At 37.7% G+C, this 13,939-nt stretch overlaps 1 protein-coding gene across 7 annotated transcripts; it reads right to left on the bottom strand.

Moving 5' to 3' along the window:
- Nucleotides 1-191: 191 nt before the first annotated feature.
- On the bottom strand, nucleotides 192-7,475 carry LOC125476178. Of its 7 annotated transcripts, none has more exons than XM_048581965.1 (13): nucleotides 7,288-7,473; nucleotides 7,036-7,180; nucleotides 5,576-5,906; nucleotides 5,246-5,458; nucleotides 4,295-4,387; nucleotides 4,090-4,203; nucleotides 3,375-3,980; nucleotides 2,607-2,848; nucleotides 1,992-2,162; nucleotides 1,760-1,891; nucleotides 1,596-1,656; nucleotides 1,412-1,507; nucleotides 192-387 (listed from the first exon to the last, which is right to left on the bottom strand). In XM_048581965.1, the coding sequence occupies exons 3-13, from the start codon at nucleotides 5,864-5,866 to the stop codon at nucleotides 298-300; spliced, it is 2,109 nt and encodes a 702-aa protein (XP_048437922.1). In that variant the 5' UTR covers nucleotides 5,867-5,906; nucleotides 7,036-7,180; nucleotides 7,288-7,473; the 3' UTR covers nucleotides 192-297. The 7 variants fall into 7 exon arrangements, with proteins under 7 accessions (XP_048437922.1, XP_048437921.1, XP_048437923.1 ...); XM_048581964.1 differs by having other exon boundaries at nucleotides 1,596-1,665; nucleotides 7,288-7,471; XM_048581966.1 differs by lacking the exon at nucleotides 192-387 and adding an exon at nucleotides 417-887 and having other exon boundaries at nucleotides 1,596-1,665.
- Nucleotides 7,476-13,939: the final 6,464 nt, after the last annotated feature.

Here is a 13,939-nt window from a genome sequence, read left to right as displayed (position 1 = left end):
GTTAGTTTAATCATTTGGAGCTGGTTTCTTTTACAGGTGTTAGAATTAGCACTCTTAAATCTCCATTTGTTGAATCATTAATGTCATCAAACATCCCAAGAGCAGCAGATTTTCACCGCAAACATACATCAAAGTTTAGGAGTACTCCCGGCCTTAACCCTAATCCCCCAGAAAAGGCGACATATTCGGTCTCATCCAAATTGAATTTGACATTGAAAGGGAATCCATACAAAATATATGCCATAAATCCTTGCAGATGCATCATTTCCAGCTGGTTGTTATGACCTAGCCCCTACATTACATATAATCACTCACAATATCACCCCACTCGCACCGTACCTCATTGAGTTCAGCTTGTGTGTAGGCATGTAACGCCCTCCCGTCCCACTGAAACAAGATAAAGAAAACATCTATCATTAACGAGTGCAAAAACATAGAACATTTTAATGTCCAACGTGACTAAAGAATGCAGTAGCTGTGTGCTTCTAAATGAATTTGGTGACAGCAGCCTCTTAACATTACAGTTGATTCCGCATCAGGCAATCCTTATTACCGAGCTGTCTAAAACATAATCCATCGGAAAATTACCATGCTAAAGAAAAATAAGGATGCACAATATGGCTAGGGGGAGGGGATTTGCTTTCCAACTTAAGGATATTTACATAGCTTATATATAATCGCACCATGTTCAATTATACCGCAAATTACACATTTGCACACCACAATCTATTTAGCTTATACAATTCTTCCTTTTTCTTTCTTGTATGTAGATAAGGTAAAGATTGCCCCTGCAAAATGCTAACAATTCGCAGCTACCGCTTCAATACGACAAACATGTTTGTTTTTGTAAATACCCTTAGCAGTTGCTTGACGATGTTCATATCCCCCTAAAGAAATGTAATGCAAAACTGAACTTAGAAGGTCACCCTATAACAATAGTATTCTCAACAATTTGCTTAGCAAAGCATTGTTTGTGCACAATGAGAACATACAGGTTCATCTCATCATAGGATAAAAATTCAACAAAAGGCACAACTATAGACATTCTGCTAGCAAAATTGCAAATATTTCTTAGTTCAGCACAGAAACATTAAAGATTAGACAATAAAAACTGAGAGCTGCAATAATTGGAAAACAAATTTAAACAACCCTCATTTCTAACGGAGATTCACTCATTTGCAGTAGATAACATGCTGAATAGACCATATAGAAAAAGACAAACCACTTTAGAACTCCATTTGCAGTAGATAACGGAGATTCACTCATTTGCAATGGATTATAGATGCCGTTACAAGGCAACCCCCAAAGCATAATGAGTAGCAGTTGAAAAGGAAAAAAGCACCTCAACCATGTTACAACTTACACATGCAATTCACACCCGTACAGAAAACCGTAGAACAGTTATTTGTACCTTTGCTGCGAATGAAAGGTTTTCATCTTCTATGATTTCTTTCATGTATCTCATGATATAATACCCGCACTCCATATTTGATGGTTGTTTAGGACCCTACACACAATTCAAAAGTATGTTAGTTTCTATTGATTCCTTCAACACTTCTGATTTGTTATAAGGTAAATGAATAATACTAACATACCGTTAGTACTTTCCATATGGGTGGCTTTTGGACTACCCGACCCGTTTGAGCGTTGAACTGTCTAATACCACTTCAGCACCAAAAAAAAAAAAAAAAAACTTACAATCTAGAAAGATTAATACAATAATTTCATTTATATAAGTGATGTAGGACAGCTTGATTACTTGTTTACAACATATTTCCATTCTTCCTCGTGCATGCTCCGTCGAAGAGAGTCCATGAAATAGCGCTGAAGAGGGTCCAAGAAGTAGCATACGTCATTGCTTTCACTAATGATAGTCAACATCCAATGATAGCTACATATTGGATCAGAATTATTTTAGTGAAATCAAAGGATTTCTTGGTTCATCTAACACAGAAGGTTGACAAGCATCGAATGTAGAAGGCTCAACTTACCCGGAATTGTAAGGTACCAAAAGAACTTGATCAGAAGGCAGATTTTGTAACCGGGCTGCTAGCATTCTTGATTTGTGGTCCGAATCACCTACCCCAACCGAAATGCTTGAAGGGTCAGTCAAACCAACCATATTGACCATGTTTGATTCCTTTAACTTATTATATAAGTGCCTAAAACATAAAGTCGTAAGGGTTAATTTTAGTGGGTCTGCACATATCATATTCCATGTTTTGTTTACAGGGTTATAATCTGACATATATGTTGAAGAAATAAGAGGACCGTCTACTCATTCTAATCTGAGTAGATGCCAAGCAAGAAAATGAAACCCATGCTGATGCACGCTCGCACACACACACACAATATATAAAGACAGCACCACAATAGGCAAATCTTCCATTTCTCACGTTGAACAAATACTCTACAAAAACTGGAAGTAAATAAGAAAAAAGAAGAAGCTTAATTTCTCAATAGTATAGTAAATATGAATAAATAACCAGCTAAAGATCGTAACGGTATAAAAAGAAATATGAAATACAACTTCAAAATTGGATTAATTGGTAAATTATCATAAGCATTTTGTATTTTACCTATTTAATAATTATTTTTGTATTTACCTCATGTAAACAATCATGCATGTGGCCGAGATTTCCTTCATTTCCATAAACTGCATTATGTCTTCTTGGGAAATGGATACAGTTTTGGAAACACCAAATACTGCTTTCTCTATATCAACACTGACAGTCTCGCCATCCAGCATGGCGCGCTCTGCATAACGATATAGCAGCTTGAGGGACTTGGGCAGGCTCACGTCTTGTTTGGGTAACTCTCGAGGTTTTTCTGCAGTGTTTCCACATTTCTGCGGTGTTTGGCAGCTAAGATGAAGATATAGATGATATCAGAAGACAGCATGAGGCCATAATAAAATGATAAACAAAGAACTTTTGTAGGTAAGCACAGAATAAAATGAAATCCATTGTTGAACAGTGGCATATGTACTTGAGTTATTTATTGCCTCCTATATTAACCTAACAAGACCCTTAGACAACATGATATGCGAGCCTACGACTTGGCCAATTGTTACTTATTCCTCAGAAACTGCAACGAGAAGCAGCTCTGCTTTATCAAGAACTACATCAATAGGAACTTTCAGACTGCCATCTCCTAAATGAACACCACTGACTGTGGATGGCCACATCACACTTTAGTTACTGTACCATTGCTCACACCAATGTGCATGGTTTCCAAATTCCAATTAACAGAATATAAGGGAAAGCACACTGTAAGTGAATGGCTAAGAACCCTTCTAACACCCCCAATAAGTGCATTCCACATGATAAAACAAGATACAAGTCAAATATCAAAAATATTGTTTTTATTCTTACCTTTATGGCATCTCTTTTACCCACAACTGCCAATTCCTCAAAATCAATTTCATTATCTTCTAAGACATTGTTTTCCTTCCCAGAACAGCCAGCCTTCCCAGAAGGATTGGGGGCTAGAGTAGGAAGTGTGATAGCAGCGGCCCCACCATCGATCTTTGCCTCTAACTCAGCAATCTTGGCTTTAAAGTAAGCCCCCTGCTGCTCAATCATCTTCTTGACCTCATCCAGCAGATCTTCCTTCTCCAACCGAGCCTGTCGGTCTCCTGGCCTGACAAAGCCTCCCACCTCTCTAACCCTACCAGACTGTTCAGGAGTTTCCAATGCCATTGTCAGGACACCATTATTCTTAGAGGAGGGATTGGCGTCAAAATTGTACGAATGTTCTTGATGTTCGGAATGTTCCGGATGTTCTGGATGTTCAGACTGTTCTGCTTGTTCAAAAGGTTCTGCATCTTCAGAATGTTCTGCATGTTCAGAATGCTCAGGGCGTTCAGAATGTTCTGCATGTTCAGAATGCTCAGAACTTTCAGAATGATTGGAATGTCTGGATTCTTCGGAATCTTCAGAATGTTCTGCAGGTTCAGACCGCTCAGAATGCTGTCTGTTCTGTTTCATAAAAAGGTTCAGCGACAAAAAAATGCAAAAGGCATGATGAATCATTCTTAGTTATAATCATATCATAACCATATGATATTACAGGATGTAGCATACTCACAATCTTCGTAGCCTGCTCTCCTATGGTCACATCAGAGATATTCTCTTTTCTATCCTCGCGTGCTTTCTTCCAGAGTAGATGCCCATCAAGTTCACCTTCAGGCATAGTCTTTTTCTGACCAAATCAAATGTATGGTTAGTCCTAACTCCTAGCCTAGGTAAATGGAACTATTAACGGCAAAAATGCTGGTATTCTATGAACTTACTAATTCTGCCTCCAAATTCGCATATCCTTTTCGTGACATTCTATGAATATATTTCAACTTTGCCCTTCTCTCTTTCTGTTCCTTATGGAGTTTCTACAATATGCATATATGGTTATAGCTCAGTAGAGACAACCAGATGATAGAGATACCACGAAGATTTTGATTTTAAAACTAAGAATTCTGGGAATTAGATTTCATCTACCAGAATATCGTCAAATAAGCAATTAACTGTACACCAGACATACAAACCTACCCAATACTTCTCTTTTTTTTCCAAAAATATTTATTAAAAGAACGCACCCATTAACCTTGACCAAATGTCTTGCTAGAAAGGAGCAAGTTAGAAGTGCATGTATTCAAGCAATCAACTGAATGTTAAATCGGAAAGCGGTTTACAAAGACAACTTCATTAATGGTGACCTTCAAATGATAATTTAATTGTATATAATAATTGTTTCAAAGGATTGTTAAACCATATAAGATTCAACACTTGCAAATTGCAATCTAATCCTTTAAAAGGAGCCATCTCAAAGTCTTACTCTTCACAATTACGATAAACCACAAAATACATATTACATACTGCAGCTACAAATATGAAGGGTTGGCTGTATTTCAGTTTAGGATTATGTATATGACCAGAATCGAGTTTATTTCTGTGGGTTATACATGACCAGCAAGTAATATCATTTAAGTACACAAAGTTACTAGGGAAATGATTTCTACACACCCTTTTTCACCTCTGGCACACCCCTCTTTTTACAAGCCTTTGGATTATACAAAGCAAAGGAGAATCAAGGGCCAGAACTAAGAGGGGTGTGCAGAAACTGAAAAAAGAATGAAGAAAGGTATAACTATAAGAATTAGTGCAGACCACTTCCTTCGCTAGCAATTACTATCATGCACTGCACCCAAAAAAAAAAAAATAACTATGAAATAAGTCCCTCATTGTACCTGAAACTCCTTGGTTAAGCGGCCATTTACAAATTGTTCCCAATGTTCTTGCTTAATAAAATCATATTCTTTTGGAGGGTTTTTCAGGGCTTCAGCATCATCTTTAAATGGCATAATATATTTTGTGGTTAAGTCACACTTGAATTGCCTCCACCTATTGGAAGCAGCAGACAACACCGTTTTTCTGCTTTTAGAGGCTAAGACAAATACCATCTACAAAGTAACACAGCAAGCAGATTTGTTATCAAAGAGATTTTTGAAATGCATTAGTTATCAACGAGATTGCATTTGTGAAAGATAGAAGAACATCAACTTAAGTCGCCTACATACATCTATAGCTTCCCAAATTTTATTTTTCAGATCCTTCTCCACCTTAGGCCAGCCTTCAACACTAATGGGGACCGTACGACGTGTCACCACCCCAATGTAAGAAGCCAACTCTGATGCTACTTTCCCATATGGTTTGCCCTTTGAGTTATACTGTACAATTAATTTCTTACCAGTACTTGCTATGCGACGCATATTTGTTATCCCGCGTTTCCTCTTTACCCCACTAGAGGTAGTAACAGTGTCCTCAGTCTCCCTTGAAGTAGACACCTCTTTTGGTTTGGGTGAACCCATTTCTTAATCTTCCGAGCCGCAAAAATGAGCACTGGTTGATCTGTTGCATATATATATATATGGAATTATGGATTAAGAACAACTGGTATAAGCACAACAACTTGAAATTATATAAATTAATACAATAATCAACTGACAATCGAAATGAAATTAAATGATGAGATTTTAAACTAGTTCCTTCTAAGACTCCGCCAATTTTCCTTTTCAAGAAAGTAAGGACAGGTAATTCATGAGCTCTCAGTATCGTTGGTCCCAATTAAATTCATAATTTCATATTATCCTCAAGTACGTCAATGAATAAGTGCATCGGACCAATAATTTCAAATTATCCTGAACTCAATTTCACATTTTGTTTTCTCCTCGTTCCTTGCTTGCTTTCTCAAATAAAATGTAATAGAATCCCAAGGTTTTGATATTCTCACCAATAAAGAAAGTTTTGCACTGGTCTTTCTCCATCAAATGCCTTCAAAAGAAGGCGAGAAAGGGACTTTGATTCCCTTTTTCAATTTTTCTTTTAAATTCTTTTTATTCCAAGTTGAAACTTACTCTTGCCTCAATCCTAATTCATAAAGTTGAGTGAAAAGGGTCTGATGACACTAAGATACATCAACACAGTTCAACGTGGTATTCACAGTTGTAATTTGGTAAAAATGTCGTGAATGAGCTTCATCCTGTTTGTCACCCTGATTTTGTCGTAAATGGTTGTTGTCTTCTAAATGAGATTTCAAGTTCCTTCCAAGAATGTGCCATTTTTTCTTGGATATCGAAGCTTTACAGCCAAAATTTTTAAACTCGTACATTGACACTCGAAACTGAACCAATCATTTCCTTGTATTTTCCTCTTTTCAATATAGTAAGCACAGCTCATTCCGAATTTTTGCTCAGTTTCAGAAGGTTTGTGTTCCAACTGGAGTTTCAAGTACAAACTCTAGAATCCAAAACAAATGACTAGCTAAAACAAATGTACATCAAACTACGGCGAAATAAGGGAATTATATAAACCACCTCCTCAACCAAAGAGACAGCAAACATTAAAAGACAGCAAACAGACAAAATAAGAACATGTATCTTAAACTCAACCCACACTCTGGTCAGATCTAAGTCATACAAATCTAGGAACACTAATTTGAATTTCTCAAAAGCAGCAAAATAGAAGGGAAGAAGCATACCCTATAAGGCAAGAGGCAAGATGATACCCAAATGGGTACTTGGAAAGTGACAGAGGAAGAAACCCAAATCACCACTTAGACGGTGGGCTCGAACTTGACTGAGGGAGAGACAAAAACTAAGGACCTTTGGTTCTTTTTTGCTGGTCTGAAATATTGAAGAAGAAAAACCCATCAGAAACATGCACTGAATTTAGCTTCAGAAATATCATTGAGAGAGAGAGAGAGAGAGAGAGAGAGAGAGAGAGATTATACCTGAACTTTGACAACGGCTTGGTGGAAAACCAAAGAGAGAGGGAAATGGTGTCTCCTTCGCGGGCTGAGCAAGCTAAAGAGGTGAGAGACAACAGAGCATCTTAGACGACATTTCCCAGACCACAATGACAATGTTTTATCTACTTTTGATTGATTTTCGTAAAATGTCGTTTATTTGGTGTTGTGTAAAGTAGTTTGATTGATTTTCGTAAAATGTCGTTTATTTGGTGTTGTGTAAAGTATATGTGTGTAGGGTGGGTTCAGTTTCGTTTGGTGTGATTTTGAATGAAATTAAAACCGAAAGTTTTTACCATATGATTTTAAAGCTAAAATCGAAATGAAACTACACTATTTAGTTATGTTCGGATCGATTCAGTTTCAAACTCTTTGCAAAGAAAATGAAAGAATAGCTTCATAAACATTGAATTGTAAATGCAGAATTGCAGTTCTGTGAAATGTTAAAATAGTAATTCATTCCATCGACTCAAACATAAGCAGTGCCCAATGATGCAGGAATGTTAATACAAAAAACCATTTGATTACCTACTATTCGTGGTTCTACTCCAAACAATTTGACTGCCTACTGTACAAATACAAAAAGCCACCAACTGTACAATTAATCTGAATTGTACAAGTTCAACTACATCAAATGGTATAGCAAATTATACTTGCACACAAAATCATTAAACTGTCGACCTGGTGTAAGTTATAAAGCGGTAATTTTAAGAAAGGGATCCTTTCTCCTAATCCACCAAGTCTGGAGATTCAGACCATTGAAATTTGATCCAACAGCTACAAACAGGAGCGCACTTTAAAAGTTATAATAACTTTAGCCGTTGGATCAAATTTCAACAACCCGAATCCCCGGACTTGATGGATTAGGAGAAAGGGATCCGGAGAGGATCCCTTTTCATAATTTTAATGATAGCATGTTGAGTATCTAAGCATGCTAGTACAATATCAAGGAATAAAATATTATAATTCTGTGTGAATGTGATGTATGTGAACTCGGCTTGAGATAAGGGTTAAGAAAGAGAAAGAAATTGACTATTGCTAGCCATTATGAAGTTTATCCGACTCCCTCACCGCTTAGTGTAGATAATATTATTTGTTTAAAAAAAAAAAAATCGAAAACTAAGAAAGATGAATTTCTGGCGTGGTTGGGTCCATACTAAATGTATGAAGTCTAACAAACAACCAATTAGAACACAATACCTAATATAGTTATTTAATTAAATATTTTTTAATTTTTGCGGTGCAGTGCGGTTTTGATTCGATTCCAAAAGGCCAAATCGAAACCAAACCATTTTCCATCATTGCAATTTGGTTTCAAACCGAAACCACTTCAAAACCGCAAAACCAAAATGTTCGATGTTGTCCGATTTGGTTCGTGCTTCCGTTTTGATTTTTCGGTTTCAAGTGCCCACCCTATGTGTGTGTATAAAACGATTATAATAATAACTGTTAAGTACAACAAAATTAAAAACAAACACACTCTCATATACAGACACTTATACCATACACTCTCGTACATGGCGAGTTTAATATCAATTGATTATGGTTGAGTCATTAGGTGACTTAGCCCAAATTTGCTCGTTCCAACACTATTTTCAAATGTTTATTACCTATCCAATGTGTAATAAACGTTAAGTACAATAACATTTAGGAAACTTTAACGAAAAGTTGCCGATACTATTCACTTTAACGAAAAATCATATTTTTACACTAAAAAGTCAATCATGGTACTATTCACTTTACCCTTCATTTTGTCCTTATCGTTAAAACTCTATGTTTGCAAGCCATTTTCATTAGTTTTCCTTAACATTTAAACATAGACTGAATTTTTTATCATTCATTTTTTCCAATACACCAACTAAGGGCAATTTCGGATGGGTTGCATTACATCATAAACAAGGTTACTAACTCCCATTTAAAGGAAAATTCGATTTTCAAATTTAGAAATTCAGAACATTTGGAAATTTAAATTTGCGGAGTCTTTGTAATATTCTGATTTTCATACAATCTTTCAGAAATTATTGGATTCAGAGTGAATTTTTTTTGTAGATGAATTATAATCTTTATATCTCCAGTCAGATCAGGCTTCTGCTATTCTTAGTAAGGCATGTGGACTTTGCCCATCATTCTGGAGTCCAAGAGGGTATATGATGGCATTGTTGGTCCCTTTAGGCGGGTTAGTTCAATTCGGAGTCGTTGAGTCCAAGATCGGACTTTTGAGGCACTTGTAGCCTTACTTTGGGCTAGGAAAATTCATAGTCCACAAATGCCCCTAGTTATGCTTTGGAAAGGGCATCCTTTTAAGGATATATAGTTACTTATAGGACCATGATTTTTCATGGCCGGAGTAAGGCGGATCGGAATACAAGTACCTCAAAAGTCTGGTCATGGACTCAACAACTCCGAGTGAAGCTGGGTTAACAAAGCAGTGGTGCCACCATCATCTTGTTGCAGAGTAGTGCACGAAGTCCAAACAACTTCGTAAGATTGATCATGCTTGTTTGTATCATACTTGACTAATCCCAAAACTACCAAGCACCGATTAACTTCAGATCTTTGAAGGCTCACTGAGGGGTTCAGGCTGAGGCACCCCTGCCAAAGCAAAAGAGTTTCCCTCCACGTAGGAGGCCAATCACAGCACGACACATGTCAACATTAGAATAAAGCTCATAGAGTCCCACATCGACTGCGAATGAAAGCTGGAGATTCTCCTCAACTATAAAAGAAGATTATTCTCCTACAATTAACCCTTAATGTAATTATTGTACTTAAATCAATCATTAGAATCCACTAATGTTAATTATGCTTAAACTTATGTATTTGTGTAAACCCTTCATTATTAATGAAAACTCCTTTACTTCGTTGACGTAGCCAAAGTTAGGGTGAACCACGTACATCTTGTGTTTACTTAAATATCTCTATCTCTTTACATATTATCCTCACAAGGTGACCGGAGCAACCAAGCGAAGGTTACAAACTTGACACTTTATGTTGTTCCAAAGTCTTCACTAATTTTGTGCATCAACATTTGGCGCTGTTTGTGGGAACGACTATTATTTCTACTTTCTCTAGCTTTGTCAAGCTAGTTTCCATCATTTGCACACTCTCCTTTGATCAAGCATCCCTCTCCAACATGGGAAGCGAAGGAAGCCACAACACACGGAACGACACCCCCTTCGTGCTTAGTGTGAGACAGAGAAGGAAGGAAAGAAAGAAGTTTGCTTTTTAGGCTAAGGTTGAGGAGATTGAGGCTCAGAATAACAAGATAGCAATGAAGAATGAGATTATCTAAGAACAATATGAGAAACTCTTTGAGATGCTCCATGAGGGTAGGTAGACTCAATCTCACGAGCCCATGACCCATGTGGATGTTAACCATCACCAGGATGCCCCTTCAACATGGAGGGTCACCAGTCTTCAACATGGATACTCCTAATGAGGAGCGAACTACCATCAATGTGTTGGTTAATGCGAGACTTCTCTTAACCCAGCTGGTTCGACCCAAAATAGGAGAAGTGGAAGGAGGCACCTCCTTGCAAAAGGAGAAGAATGATAAAAGACTGTTTATCGCGACTATCAAGACTTCTTGAGGCAGCATCGAGAAAACCCCATCCACATAAGCTCAAGGATTAAAGACCCAAAGGTCATCGAATGGCTCAGTCCTTACCACAATGTAGGTCAACCCCCAATCCAGGAAAGGCATCGTGCGGGGCGCACGTGTTCAGATCAGCAACTGTGTTAGGGTCAAAACAAACATTGGCACGATTAGTTGCCCCTTGAGGTTATGGTACTTAAATTACCATAATTGAAGACATGAATATAGGTTTGTGGAGTAGTTTGCTTAAGCTTCCCAAGGCTTTCATCTGCGTCTCTATATCCATGAAGTTTGCATGACTCTCAGCCCATAAAGCCATGTAGGTTCTCTACAATTAATCAACAAAGGTGTTGATCTTCAGTAATGTCTCCCAAATCTGTTCCATGGTGGGAAGGGTTCTAGTAGTGGGAGCATCATTATTTCCTGGGTTTAGCATCAAGGTCCTGATTGCTCACACCAAGAGTAATAAAGATGTTAGGAAATGGATTGTCCATGCTGGAGGTGACTTAGGCATTGGGAAGTGGGTTATTTCCTGCCGTAGTGTTAATGTTGGTGTTAACTAAGCTTCTTCTGCAGACATGGTTATGGTAGAGTGATTTAGTTGAGATGAATATGAATTCACTCTCAATGAAAGCACCCACTGTTGGAACCAAATTTGCACATTGTCGTGAAGGGTGGAGATACACAAACATGTTTAATTGTAAGACAACAAACAACTATAAGTAGCCCAAGAACCAAGGGAGGATGTCGACTAAAGGTTCTCGGACGCTCAAATTAGTAAGCAAATATATGAGACTCGAGCAGTAGGTATGAGAATAAATGTAATTGCATTATCAAAGATAAACCCTAGAATGGTGTATTTATACCAATCTAGATATAGTCCTTTAATGATATAAAATCTGTATTAAACCATGAGAATCCCAGAAGATATCTACAGTAGATATTGCATTCTCTTAGATGTGTGATTACTTGCGGTACACACCAATCCCTAGATTGTAGAACTCCAAGAATATAAGAAACCTGACTAATTCCATACCGGATCAAATTTTCATATCTTGTGGAACAAGCATGGTCAATCTTAGCGAAGTCGTCAGACTTCACCTACTGCTTCATAATTGAATGATGGTGGCATCCCTGATTGTCTATGCAACTCTGTGATGGAAGTTGTTGAGTCCATGACCGGACTTCTGAAGGTGGTCATATTTGATATGCCTTACTTCGGCATTGAAAAATCGTGGTCCCACAACTGTGGTTTCTGCCATGCGGTGACCCAGCTATCTGCCACTAACTCTAACCCTTCAACCACATTTTTTTTTTAAAATTGGGCCCACTCAAGATTTGGATCAGCCAAATTTGGGTTTTGATTTGGGCCAAACCCATATTTTTTAAATTTGGGTTGGCAATTTTCGATTTAAACCCAAATATTTGCGTTGAGGTCATTTTACTAGAGTTGGTCTTAGAGACTTCATACCAACCACCATGGCAAAGAACTTTGTCTTTGTCTCAGCGATGTATCCCTAGAAGGTCGACTTCGAGGAAGCAAGTTCCTTCGCTTGCTTAACACATTGTACCTATAAATAAAAACAAGAAGGAGATCACGATTGGAGATCATGCATCAATAGTGGCATTCAAGTTGCAACCTCACAACTAACAAACTTTGAGTTGCATAGGAAATAGAATGTTAAGCCATCCCAAATATACATCCTTTAAATCCTCTCATCCAAATACATCCATACATAAAAGCCATAGTCATTCGATCATTTGATCCACTAAGCCATATAGCTTCATCATAGTTTCAAACTATCAAAATAATAGCCATGATTTCAAAATCTCCTTTCTCCTAAACTCATGCATAACCAACACCAAAGGGGTCATGCAATCTCTCACGCTAAACTTATGTTGTTCTTAGCTGCCACACCTCAAGTCTTCATGCCAAGCTAAATTATTATGAATTACAACGTGAGTTTGACTTCATCATCTTCAACCCCTTCAAAAACTTCATCATCTTCAACCTCTTTAAAAACTGTCGGAAATATTTAGACACGCATCGAAATACTTCAGCAGTCGCCAAAAATACTTCAACACCGGAATACCCTAGAAGGGCTTCAATGTAACACCAAATCAACAAAACATCGAATGGATTGTGCTCGCATAACCTGCTTTGATGATTGGTTCCTAGCTCTAAAAGAAGTAGCATGTTCAAATAAAGACACTCACCATTGGGTGTACCCAAATGCAACTTTCATTTGTTGGGAAATATGGAAGTCTCGATGTCGCTACTCTTTTAACAATATTTGTCTCTCCTCGAAAGAAATGATTATTAAAGCAACAAAAGCTAAATTGGTGTATGGTCCTCACAAGTTTCTGAATAAGAAAAAAGGTAACGGATTTCAAACGGATTTTATATTTTAAGTTGGAAAATATTCTAATTTGTTGGATCCTACTAATATAATCATGTGGCTAAGAAGAATTTGATCCTCAAAAATCCTTATTTTAAGGTCCTTAGAGCATCCCCAGCGTGGGGTTTTGCTTGGGGGACGGGGTCCAAAACAATGGCCCGAGGGCCGGTGGCGTCGCTCCAGCGTGGGGGAGCCCGGTGGATGGGGGAGGCCCAAGCTCAGGGCCCGTGAGGGATTGCCAGCCCTTGAGCCCGAGGTGGGGGTGACGCAAGGCTGATGCCAGGGTGGCGTCAGCGCATTATTTAATTTTTTTTGTGTCAGGCGCGTGCACCCCACCCGCGCGTGGGGGTGCGTTAGATCTTAACGGTCACTTAATGTGGACCGTTAGATCTCAACGGTAAAAAAAAAAAAAAAAAAGTCAGATTTAATATCCACCGTTCGATCTGAGATCAACGGTGGATATTAAAATGCTTTATAAATTAAAAAATAAATGAAAAAATAGTTTTAAAAATCTGAAAAGTTACTGTTGTGACAAGTGGCACAATCTGGAGTGTTGGAATTCAAATTTTTTTTATATCCAACGGCAGAGATTAATTAATTGAATAAAAATTTAAAAAAAATTGTAAAAAATTCAAAAAAATTC

This window comes from the organism of the source record quoted next, unplaced genomic scaffold, assembly GCF_019419815.1.
Source record: "Pyrus x bretschneideri cultivar Hongxiangsu unplaced genomic scaffold, Pyrus_bretschneideri_v1 Contig18, whole genome shotgun sequence".
Classification (NCBI taxonomy): Eukaryota; Viridiplantae; Streptophyta; class Magnoliopsida; order Rosales; family Rosaceae; genus Pyrus; species Pyrus x bretschneideri.
Note: the sequence above shows the minus strand (reverse complement) of the source record. Positions and strands in the feature narration are given on the sequence as shown.

Excerpts from the sequence above, each read along its gene's own strand:
- LOC125476178 (XM_048581964.1), bottom strand. The coding sequence starts at position 5,866 with ATGGGTTCACCCAAACCAAAAGAGGTGTCTACTTCAAGGGAGACTGAG. Across the intron at positions 2,849-3,374 it reads GTAAAAGAGATGCCATAAAG|AAATGTGGAAACACTGCAGA; the intron begins GTAAGAATAAAA and ends CAAACACCGCAG. Across the intron at positions 388-1,411 it reads ACCTTTCATTCGCAGCAAAG|TGGGACGGGAGGGCGTTACA; the intron begins GTACAAATAACT and ends ATCTTGTTTCAG.